This window comes from Crassostrea angulata, chromosome 1 (assembly GCF_025612915.1).
Source record: "Crassostrea angulata isolate pt1a10 chromosome 1, ASM2561291v2, whole genome shotgun sequence".
NCBI lineage: Eukaryota > Metazoa > Mollusca > Bivalvia > Ostreida > Ostreidae > Magallana > Magallana angulata.
Genome location: NC_069111.1, coordinates 6,533,746 through 6,545,935, shown reverse-complemented (window position 1 = coordinate 6,545,935; position 12,190 = coordinate 6,533,746). Strand labels below are relative to the sequence as shown.

The 12,190-nt window shown below is 32.8% G+C and overlaps 1 protein-coding gene across 1 annotated transcript; it reads right to left on the bottom strand.

The window, feature by feature from the left end:
- Window positions 1–852: 852 nt before the first annotated feature.
- LOC128157508 (uncharacterized) lies at window positions 853–8,116 on the bottom strand. The gene is made up of 3 exons (XM_052820095.1): window positions 7,958–8,116; window positions 1,888–2,787; window positions 853–1,638 (listed from the first exon to the last, which is right to left on the bottom strand). Exons 2-3 carry the CDS (start codon window positions 2,768–2,770, stop codon window positions 1,385–1,387), a joined length of 1,137 nt encoding a protein of 378 aa, XP_052676055.1. The 5' UTR covers window positions 2,771–2,787; window positions 7,958–8,116; the 3' UTR covers window positions 853–1,384.
- Window positions 8,117–12,190: the final 4,074 nt, after the last annotated feature.

The following is a 12,190-nucleotide window of genomic DNA, read 5'->3' as shown; positions in this document are numbered from 1 at the left end:
ACGTGATGAAAATGACAAGTTATATATTTTACATTTTCCAGACGACGTTATGACGTAGGCCTATTGTCATTCATTATAACTCAATATGATTATTCTATATAACGCGACATCTGATTGGTTCTAGACAATCACGTGACCGTGCGACAAAACGTCGTGTCTCCCGGGGAATAAATATCATGGCTCACTTCTTCGGAAATCTCGGTTTTTTTCATCCCAAATGTATGAAAAAGCCAATATGAGCATACGATGTTGACAAATATGATGAAATCAAAAATATTTAATCAATTAAATTTTCTTTCTGCAACAAAAATCAATTTTACTATATTTGATTCGAATGTATGAAAACAAAGATAGACTATCAGAAAAAAGCCCAAAAATCACAACGTTATTGGTTTCGACAGGTAGAAAAATTATTAAAAATCGACGTATGTTGTGTCATCAATTGTTGTTCGCTATAATAAACTTTAATTGCATGAATGTGAGGGAAATATGAAGATTTATTCCCATAGAAAAATCATATTTCCCTCGGGTAAAGCCCTCGGGAAATATGGTTTTTCTTGGGGGAATAAATCTTCATATTTCCCTCACATTCAGGCAATAAATGTATAATGTTTGTGACGTTATTTCTCTGTTTTGTCAAAAATGCCAAAATCACCCTTTTCTCATGGGCGCAATCATTTACCTGTGCCTTACACAGGAGAGATACTTCTGATGATCGGCGGTCCGGATAAGAAAAGTGCATGATCAGCGGTCCGGATAAGAATGAAAGGAACATGTTGTGTTTTGAACTTTAAAGCCCGGAGCTAATATTTCGTTAACGTAAGGTTTTGCTGTTGTGATGCATAGTAATGCTTTATTGTGAAAAGCTGTGGTCACTTTATTTTACATATAGAAGTAGATACACATGTATAAAAAAAAACATACATATTTACAGGTAAAGATGGGAAATATTTTTGCTAAAATTCGATTATCTAATATTTGCCACTATTTTCAAGTAATGTTAAAATGTTATTTTTTCTTATTTCATTTAAACAAGAAAAAATAATAGAATCTTAGTTAAACTCAATGCTTTAGCTAAGTTTGAATTGTTTCTCTGTTATATACCATGTAAACAGCTGAATAGCATGTCAATTATGGTTTATTCTTAAAGAAAACAATCGAATTTTGCTATCTTTGAAAAATTCCTGTGTTATCAAAATACAACAAATTAAAAAAAACGAAATGTAAAAAGGTCTTTTCACAATATTTAACCATAAAAAAGTTATAAGGAATTTATTTTCCTATATATTTCTATACTATCACTCTAGAGAGGTTTTCCTATACACTTCTTTGTGATTTACGAAAGTGAAGTTTTTTAATCACAATTCTTGCTCTAAGTGAATTTTCACTTGATATCCTTCCTTCGCCAACTTTCCCAGTTAAACTTGTACTGATATGTGGGTCGATGTGTGCGTTTCAGTAGCTCATGAATGCGACAGTATCGCTCCCAGGGGTTTGGGATGCTGACTTGTGTGTGAGTGGCCCACTGAATATTCCGGATTCGTTCTATGAGGTTCGACTTGACGAGAGTCTCCAGAACCTCAAACTCACAGCCTTCACAGTTCATGGTCAGCAAATCCAATTCATAAACTCCCACGCCTAGAAATGAGGGAGAGAATGTTATATCTATAATTTTCACAATCTTTGCAAACTCTTACAAATATAGTTGACTTATGTAAAGCAAATAAGATTATCTATAATAAGTATATAAGTCTGAAAAATTAATCAAATGTTACAAATTCAATTCTATACAAATAAAGTTTTCCTTAGAACATATGTCATTGATATGATTGGCTCTTTTGCAAACGTTCTATTCAAAAGACTTTTTATGTTCTACGAAATGCTTACCTAAATCTGTTAGGAAGTCAATGGCATTTACAATGTAGATGGGAACAGTTCCGTTCTTTTTTGAAAACTTTGTCGTTGCGCATGCGTTGTTCCCTTCAAGGTTAACCATAACTACTTCGTTATCTGAACCAAGACCGACATTGTATATACTGACTTTTTCGTTTCCCGCAAATTTCTTCTCAAGAATATCAGTGTAAGGTGTTAATGGTTCTAAGATAAGATAGTTCATATTGTAGAGTTTTGAGAAATTCCCTGCATCCCAACCCCAGTTTCCTCCGACCTCTATCATGAATTTTGTCTCGTCCAAGTAAGTATGGTGTGTTCTACGAATGTTCTGTAATCTTCCATGATCACCTCCAAAGAATGCACCATAGTTCTTTTGATAGTCCTGCTTGCTGGTTGCTTTACAATTTTTTATATTTTTCAGTTCTTTTGCGTTTAGATCTGTATCTCTTAATTGTAAATGGGATTTGGCGTATTGACCAATATTCTCGATTTCGACGTCTTTTGCCACTTCCCCTTTCCGTTTCAATTGCTCCACAAATCCTCGAACAACTGGGTTAAATGTTTGTCCTTTAAGAGGAAGTTGCAGCTTCAAATTTATTCCCTTATCCACTAAAACATTTCTGGAATATTTCTCAGAAGCGGACTGATCATTGTTCCACTTTTCCTCGTCATCCATGTTTTCGTCCCTTGAGTATTTCATGTTCGAGTTCCTCGTTTTATCGACAAATATAGGGTCGTGTGTGTCAGATGCTGCGTGGTTCTGTCGCAATATCATGTTTACAAGATTGCGTTCTCTCTTATCAAAGTAGACAAACATGGTTAAACAGAGAGCAGCTGTGATGCCAATCAAAATGAAACCTGTTCTAGGTTTTCTCATGATGGTCTATTCCAATTCTACAACAGTAAATGCGACAGAGTGAATTTTATAAAACATGCAATACCTAATTTATGTAACATATCTAAATTCATTCTTCGTAGCTTCAACAATCGGTACACCACTTAAAATTTCTGATTATACCATTCCATCAAATATCTTACACTATTAATTTTGCAGTTTTGAAAACATTAATTCCCTCTCCCCTTTTATTCTGTCCGGATATTTTTTTTCTATTCGTATACGTTTTACATGTACATGTAGTCCGTAGTCGTGCTAAGGAAACTTAAAAGGGGCATATATTTATAGCCATCATTTAAACTGAAAATTTTCAATTCTAGATTTCCATTTTCAATGTTTATAGTGCTAAATCAAATGGTATTTATTTAGTTATGTGTAGTAGTTGGGGCTATATGGACCGTGAATATCGGCCTGGGTTGCTCAGTGGTAGAGCTCCTGGCTATAGATACAGGGGGTCCCCGGTTCGATTCCCGGTCCAGCCATATATTTTCATTGTATTTATTCCTCCTTTCCTACTACAGATGAAGAAAAATTAATTCCAGTTGTTGATTTAAGGAGGTTGGCACTTGAAAACTAGTAATGTTAATCACCCAACAACCGATTGAAGATTAAGATGGGGACCTAAAATGTTCATTTGTTTTATTTGTGACCCATGTCGCATGCCATTTTTGGAAATATAAGGCCTAAAAAAAAGTTGTGTGTTTCGGGTAACCCGACCTAACCTACAAAAATGGCCCGATCCTACCATTTTTAGATGCCTGATTTTATTCGACTGTGAATTTTATCTTATTTCCAATAAAAAAATACGTTTTTAAATATGAAACAAACAAACATTCTTAGGATTCAGGCAAAAAAATTAGATAAAATAAAAAAAATCCCCACCTACCTAACCTAATTTTTTCATCAGTGTTACCCTAAACACACTATTTTTTTTTTTTAGGCCTAAACAGAAAGAAAAATTTTCTAAAATTTTTGCAAAATATTTGGCATGAAAATTGATTATTTGAAGAAATCAGACAAATATTTATAGTTTGAACTGTTATTTAATAATGATTTTAATACAGTATGAAGTTAAACACATGTAGTGACTATAAAAGTAATATCTGAGTCAAAGCTTAAAAAATCTTTCTTTATTTGTGGCTTCAAATGCCAGTACATAGTGAACACAACAACGAAAATTAAGATCGTTGCAAAATTTTGGAGAAATCAAATTATAACGCAAATAAAAAAGATAAGTAATGTCATCTTTCAAAAACTTTGCATACAAAAAGACATTCGTTTTAATAATGTCTCATTTAAAGTAAAAAAAAAAAAGTAGGGGTCTTGTCTAAGAAAAATTGAGATATACATATAGCATGAATTAAGCTAATTTTAGGTCAAAATTGGAGTTATTTTTTTGTTACTTCTATGAAATATATGCTTTACATGCCAGAATATATCGATAGAAATATCAAAATATTGTTCAAATATGTATTTCAGAACATAATAAATGTTTCGTATTACACAAACTATCTAGAAGTTTGGTCTGCGCTGAAAATTATGAAGCTAAAGTAACAGTACTCTAGAACTGTCAAGTTAAAAAAGTGTTCATTACCTCCTTGAAAACCTTCCACCACAAAATATAGTTCCATATATATTTTGTAAAAATGTATTTTTTTTAAACAATTGTATTCAATAAAGTTTATTTGGCATTGTAAAATATAAATATATTACTAGAATTTATATGCTGTGCAGAATTTTCAGACAAAAGGTGACCCAAATTGGTTACCCAAAACCTGAGGAGCGAACCTCTTTAAAAAAAAATACGTAGCTCACAGTTTATATGCTATGTAAACTAGGTTTTTGCCATGATTTAAACTGCTAATGCATAATTCATAGCGTTAGCGTTGCAGTTGCATCGGTGTTGTATCATTTAAGGTGGAGTAACACATCATCACAAAATGGCTGAACTCTGATCGAAACGATATTTTGTTTAATTAAAAGGATTTTATCGACGACAAAGTGTAGCTTACTCCATAGCCGAATGGATAAAATATGATCCGTACATCCCGAGTTTAAATCCCTCAGGAGTTTTTGTTATTACATACGGAATTGAATTTTTAAGATATTCATTTTTTTATCCCCTAACTGCAAATTTTACGCTTATTTGACATGTGTTCAGTTTATTTATTATATTTTTCATAATCAAATAATTGACCGTTAATTTGAGTGTCTTTTTAAAGGTGTTTTATTCCACCATAACGGTTGTTACAGTGCTAGCTATGTAAACAGGGTTTGTGCCATGATTTCGTTTACAATTATTCCACCAACAACAGATGACATTCTTCACCCTTGAGGTTTTTTAAATTACTAAAGGGAATATGTAACCATGCAGGAAATAACAAACATGACCTTCAGTGTGTGTCTTACAATGTACCAGTAAACATGCGGCATGACCTTGTGCAAAATTTTCTATATTTTAGTTCTATTACAATCGTCAGTACTGTTGTGTACTTGAGATTATAGGACTTCTGTGCAGTTTAACAGTTATATTTTTGGCTCTGGTTTTGATAGAACCATTATAACAGGTGCTTGGACTTTGGGTAGTTGTGTCAAACAGCAATGTCACGTACAATGTATGCCTGTCTATTTCATTGCTGCCCACTCAGTGAAAGCCCATTGAAATCAACACGATTTGTCTGGCTTCGGAGCTAAGACTACGCAATCGGTGCATATTTCACTTGAATCCAGCATCATTTTTAACATGTTTTGACGCAAGAAGTGATAGCTACGTCCTACGGAAAGTCCAAGGCATTGTAATAATGGTTCTAATCAAATTGCTATTCATATCATTAAAATTGAACAGCCAATCAAAGAGTTGTGTGCAATCAGTATGGAACGCCATAGCTGCCTTAAGGTCAAAATTGGGTATTTCATTCATATGCAATAGTAATATCATTATATGCAGTGTTAGCATCATTATATACAGTGCTAACATCATCATATACTGTGATTTCATTATTATATTCAGGGGTAAAATCTTTATATGAAATGGCATTATCATAACATTATGTCGTCAAATCATTATGTGCAGTAGTTTATTCATTACATGCTATGAATAAATCTAAGTTTATATGATAATATGATAAACTCATTTCATAAAGAGATACATATATGAACTCATATTGTTGTTCAATCGTTATGTTTTTGGTACACTCTTCATGTGCATGCAGTTGCAAAATCCTTTTATGCAGTGAAACTTCTTGACATTAGGTGATAAGTTCATTATATGCAGTACTAACATCATGTTTTGCGTGTTAAAATCATTATGTACATTTGTATGGTTGTGAAACCTTTATGTATTGTGGTGAAAGAGGTCCAGTTTGCCGCGTTCATTGTGACAACGCACATTTCCTGGTCAAATTGTCGTTTGTTTTGAATTCAGAGAGAGAGCGAGAGAGAGAGAGAGAGAGAGAGAGAGAGAGAGAGAGAGAGAGAGAGAGAGTTTATCTGTCCTTTAAACATCGATATCATAATATCAATCATTGAACCCATTTTGTGTGAAAAATCGAATGTATTATAAGTAGAGTATGCTTTTAATGAGAAGTTTATCATTATTTGAGAAAAAGTTCGAGACATTTAAATTATAAATAATTTCATTTCATGTTGAATCGTTAATGGACAAAAAACAGCGTTTTATCAGTGCAAAAAGGTCAAAATATCCATTGGGTGAAGAATTGTAACATTTTTCTTCATAATAATTTTAATTTTATTTATTTTAAATAGTTCAAATTTGTTTTTGATGCCATAGTTCATTCTGATAATGAAATATAGAGGGAAAAGCGATTTATGTGCAATCTGCACATTCAGTGCAGAAAGGTCATATTTAATACACCGTAGCGCCAAATGAAGCATATACAGTACCCATCAGACCCAACCTAACACCAGAGTAACCCCCAACTAAACCCCGGGTTTACTTTTTGGGTTTACTTGGGGTTTACTCTGGGTTTACTTTTTGAAAATTTGGGTCCACTTGGGGTTTACTTTGGGTTTACTCGGGGTTTACTTTGGGTTTACTTTGACATTGCTTTTGAGGTCAACTGTATGCACTGAAGTGTGAAGCAGACTAGTATTTTATCTTACCATCCTACTGTCTGTAATTCATACCCTTGTATATTCCGAATACACAGTTAGCGTCTGATTTCAGGGGTATACTTCTGACTGGGTTTACTCTGTGTCCACTCTGGGTTTACTTTGGGTTTACTCTGGGCCCACTTTAGTAAACGCGAAGTAAACCCAGAAAGTAAACCCAGGGTTTAGTTGGGGTTTACTTTCTGTTAGGTTGGGTCTGATCGGTACTGTAGACCCCAAAATTTTGTTTTAAATTTTGGTTAAGCTATGTGTGTAGATTTTTTAAAAATACTTTAGAAAAAAACTTTAAGACTTTTGATCGCAGGATACAACGTCCTTAAGGCAGCTACGGCGTTCCATAAATCAGCGTATGAATTTTTTTTAGCACACGCAATGCAAGTGATCAGACAAGCTAAAAGCGAAATAAAAGTACATATACATGTGTATTTTAATAAAAGTGCAAAAATCAGACCTTTGTAAGTTATGTTTCTAGCATTTTTACACATAGTCTATCTATTTGAGCACACAGTGTTTTCATTCGCCAATCTACATATCTTACGTTATTCGCAGAGCATTGTGTGTACTCTTTACGAACTTGAATATCGTGTAGTATTGCATTGTTTGCTTATATAAAAAGGACAAATAATTAGCCAAACGTTCCTACGGTTTGGCTGCTATCATACTTATTCCACAAACAGGCAATAAATGTGATATATTTGATATATTTATCTCTGTATAAGATAATTCGGGTAAAGAAACTCAGAATTTTTTTTTACAGAACTAATCGCTCATAAATTAACGTAACTACAAAAGATAACACATGACTACATTCAAGCATTAATGGACATACATTCATGGACAATAACTTCATTGAAATAGAGAGAGAGACACACACACACACAAAGAGAGAGAGAGAGAGAGAGACCCACACACACACACACACACACACACAGAGATTGTTTTCGAAAGATTGTTAAAAACCTCAAGGAGCATATAATTTACCTCTACAAAAATAGAAACCTATGCTAATTTAAATGTCTTCTGAAAATGACTACAAACCTATTTAGGCAAAATAACAGGTATTCCGAACAACTCCCACAAATAAATAGAGGCCAATTCACAGGTAAAAATGGTGGAAAATCAATAGGACCGAGTATGCGTATGAATACAGCTCGAAGGCTTTATACTTCGACATTATATATACACCCCTGCAAATGTTATTGTCATTTAAATTTAGACCACGTGGTTTTATTTGACCTTGTTATATAAGGTGCGTTCAGAGTTCACCAGATTGTTACCTACGGCAAGTTCGGTCACCAATGTCTACAATTGGTAACCAGTGATAGCAATTGGTTACCAATGTTGACCATTTGTGTACTTTCAATTTCAAATGAGGTCACCAAATCTACCGGCAGCCTAGAGCTTGGGCAAGTTTGGTAGGTGACGCCATTATGCTAATTCAACATGGCGGGATATAAGATGCCTATAGATACTGATGTAAATAAAAACTTTAGAATAAGATATATGCACATCAAATTAAAAGGATGTTGATATCGAGTGAAATATGCACAGATTGCGTAGAAAGAATGTTGATATCAAGTGAAATATGCACAGATTGCGTAGAAATTGCTTTTTAGATTTCAAAGATCCATGGCCAACAAAGAAATTATTGATAGGCCTATATCACATTGCTGTTTGGGACACCTACCCAAAGTCCAAGCTCTTGTTAAAGAATTGATTTTATTTATATACATTCTTGCTGGAGTTAAATATTTATTATCAGTTTTGCAATTAATCTTTACTTTCTTTGTATTAATGATGGATTGGTAGTCCTTTTGTAGACTTCTTTATATAATTGGGAATTCAACAAAATTGTCATCAAAGTTGTGTAATGACTTTTTAAGCAGAATAAATCACTCAACGAAGCTGTTTTAAAGGGAAAGAGTCGCACTTCACAGAGGAAAGGTATTTTGTTTTGTTTTCAACTGTTTTATATTTTCAAATTGTTACAATTGGTAACTAAGTGTAACCAAAGGCTACCATTTGTTTGAATTTGACAAAAAATCGTTCATTGTACTACCTATTCAAATTGCTACAAATGGCAGCACTTGGTGACCAATGACCACCATAGTTCACCAATGGCAACCAAATGCTGCCAGCGGTAGATCTCAATTTCACCAACGGTACAACTCTGAACGCACCTATTGTTAAGCAGTAAAAATCGTGCCTCGTGTTTAGTCTATTTCCTAGAATCTAGATACTTGTAGTCAAATATAAAATATAGACGTTTATGGATTTTAAACTTTATGTTCATTAATTGGTGGATACAATGAGCTATTTTTTCTGCAACAATTAACATGCTTGGTAGCGATCCCCCTTTAGGATTAATTTTTGATCCGCGCCTGACCTAGTATAAGCATCAAAAGTGAAACAGACGATATATTTTATGCAGAATGTTCTTTATAATAGTTCGATATACTAAGTTTTTATATAAAACAGACACCCATCCTTTTTTTTAAAAGCATGGTATTGCATGCCAAAAGCTTCAAACATGGCTATGATTTTATTAAGCAACCCAATGTTTATACCTTCAACCACGTGTAGAGTGGTTGAACACGAACGATAACTCTGTTCTAAATAACATCGTTTAGTTTAAATAATCTCTAGATACTGAAATAAGACATATATCTAAATAGATTTTCATGTTTTAACGTAAATCAAAGTGGGATATGTTATGAAAAATGACCAGTACTTACGTATTTTGAGAATATTATCCGAACACCTATACTTTCGCTCGAAATTTCACAGGAACTGAACATATCTCGGTGAAGTCTCGTAAACTTTCATTCGAGCACCTCTGGATTTATTTTTTTAAAAATCATTGTCTTTTGATTCCTATAATTTAATTGACTTTCAAGAAATACATGATAAACAAATCAAGAATTTTTTTTAAAAAAAGTATAGATATGCAAAAGCAACAGTTACTGCTAAACTTATTTTGCTCAGTATATGTGAATTTAATTCCAAATTTTTAGATAATATATTGAGCTGCAATTCATTTTTAAATCAATGCAAAGTAAGATCAAACAACTGTTTTGGTCATTGTGAAGACACAACAGAGAATTTTAAGCATCTAATTTTTGAATGTGACAATTTCAAAGAAATGTGGTGAAAACTGTGTACGATTTTGCAATTACATCTTGTGTCGAAACATGTAATTATTAGTGTCTACTATGGAAATAATTCTCAGATACAATTTAATTTAAATAATATTATATATTTTGTTGCTTACAGTATTCATAAATCTAAGATGTTATGTGTATTTGAGAACAAAAATGAGATCGACCTCTCAAAGTCCTAGAGATACGTAAAGAGTTATGAATAAGAGATATGAATTACAAAACGATGTTCTTAAAACCATCAAAATATGCAACAAAACTTAAAAGCTTAAAGGGGCATGGTCACGATTTTGGTGAAAATTTATTTTTCCGATTTTAATATTTACAATGCTTCAGAAAGGCATTTTAATACGCAACCGAAATTTGAGTGTCATTTGTTGAGTCATAAGCGAGTTACAGAGCTTGAAATTCTTCGCTACATGTAATCATAGCGTTTGTTTACATTTTGAACGGTGAAGTAAAAATTTCAGTTTTAAACCTAAAACGAATGTGTTAAACGTTAGGAACTATGTATCTATGCTTAAAATAAATAAAAAGATAGACAAATAAGCTGGAAAAAGATTTCTTACTGTAATATTAAACCTATGTTAACAAAAACAGGGCACGAGCCTTGTTTACATGGCAAAGAATTGTGAGCCCTGTATCTTGCTTATTACTCTACGAATGGCTCTCAAATTTTATTTTGATCATTAGAAATTCATTTCTAAATCATTGTAAATACTGTGGTTTCATCAATTTTCGTTGAATACCAATTTTCGTGAATTTCGTTGTTAAGTTGATCCACGAAATCAAATATTCATTGAAGTTCAATTTCAACTAACATTTTGTATTGATAGGATCATTAGCCACGAAATTACGTATCCTTGAAACTGTGGTTTTTTTGAAAATCCACGAAAATTGATACCCACGAAAATTAATGAAACAACAGTAATAAAAACATAGAAATAAGATTTGACCAAAATCGTGACCATGCCCCTTTAATAAATATATTGTGAATATTTAAACAATAAAATGCTTTCTTTGGTGATTCATTCTGGATATGAAGGTAGCGACATTGCAGGAAAAATACATAACCCGCGTTAGCGGGTTATGTTAATTTTTCCAGCAATGATCGCTACCTTCATAACCCGCATGAATCATCAAAGAAAGCATTTTATTGTTTATATTAACATCTTTCTTTAACTAATTAATAATTTGATTATGAAAAGATACTAAAATTCGCTAAATTACTGTTAATATACATAAGTACGTTAGCTAAAAGAAACAGCCAAATCGTCTCTTGTGAGACTTTGAATCTGGCATCATCATGATTATTTCGTGCAGTCTGTGAGTTTACTTAGGTCGCTGTAGATTCAGACCAATCGATAAACAGGGCGTGTCAATTTCAGTCCTGTCACTTTCAGCCGCTGTAGATTTCGACCAATCGATAAATGGGGCGTGTAAATTTCAGTTTGGCTGTTTTTATACAGCAGAGACATAAATTTATGTCTCTGTTAAAAGTAAGGAATTACACAATATGTCTGTAAGCTATATGAAAGTATCGTGCTTGAAGTTTTTGTATACTTGTTCTTATAAATAAAAGATAAAAAGGGTATTTGTGCCGAATGGGAACAGATGAAATCGATCTAGTTACAGAGTTCCGAAGACACACATCCCCTAGATACAGTGAATAGATGCTGTTAATGCTAGTATCTAGTGATTTATTCCAGAGTGTCTTTTTGGTGCGAGAACCATTGATTTAATTTGAACATATTTTATTGTGTAAATTACACAAAAGGATTGGAAACAAGTTCTTACAACTTACAACTTCCTCTCCTAATGATAATGTATACAATATATACAATTTTCATAGTAATATTGCATGTTACATGTTACTTATAGCTATTGACTTTATAATAATTAAAATCATAAACATGCCTTAACAAAGTAATTGCGAATACATAGTAGATAACGTTAATATACAGCATAAAAAGCAATAGCAAAAAGGAATTTAATTATTTAAAAAATCTTCCAGACTCTTTAATGAACTTTTGAACTGCTGAAAAAATAAAGCAATTTGTATTGTAAGACAAATTGTCACTACCCCAAAGAAGCAAATGTGAGTTAATTAAAA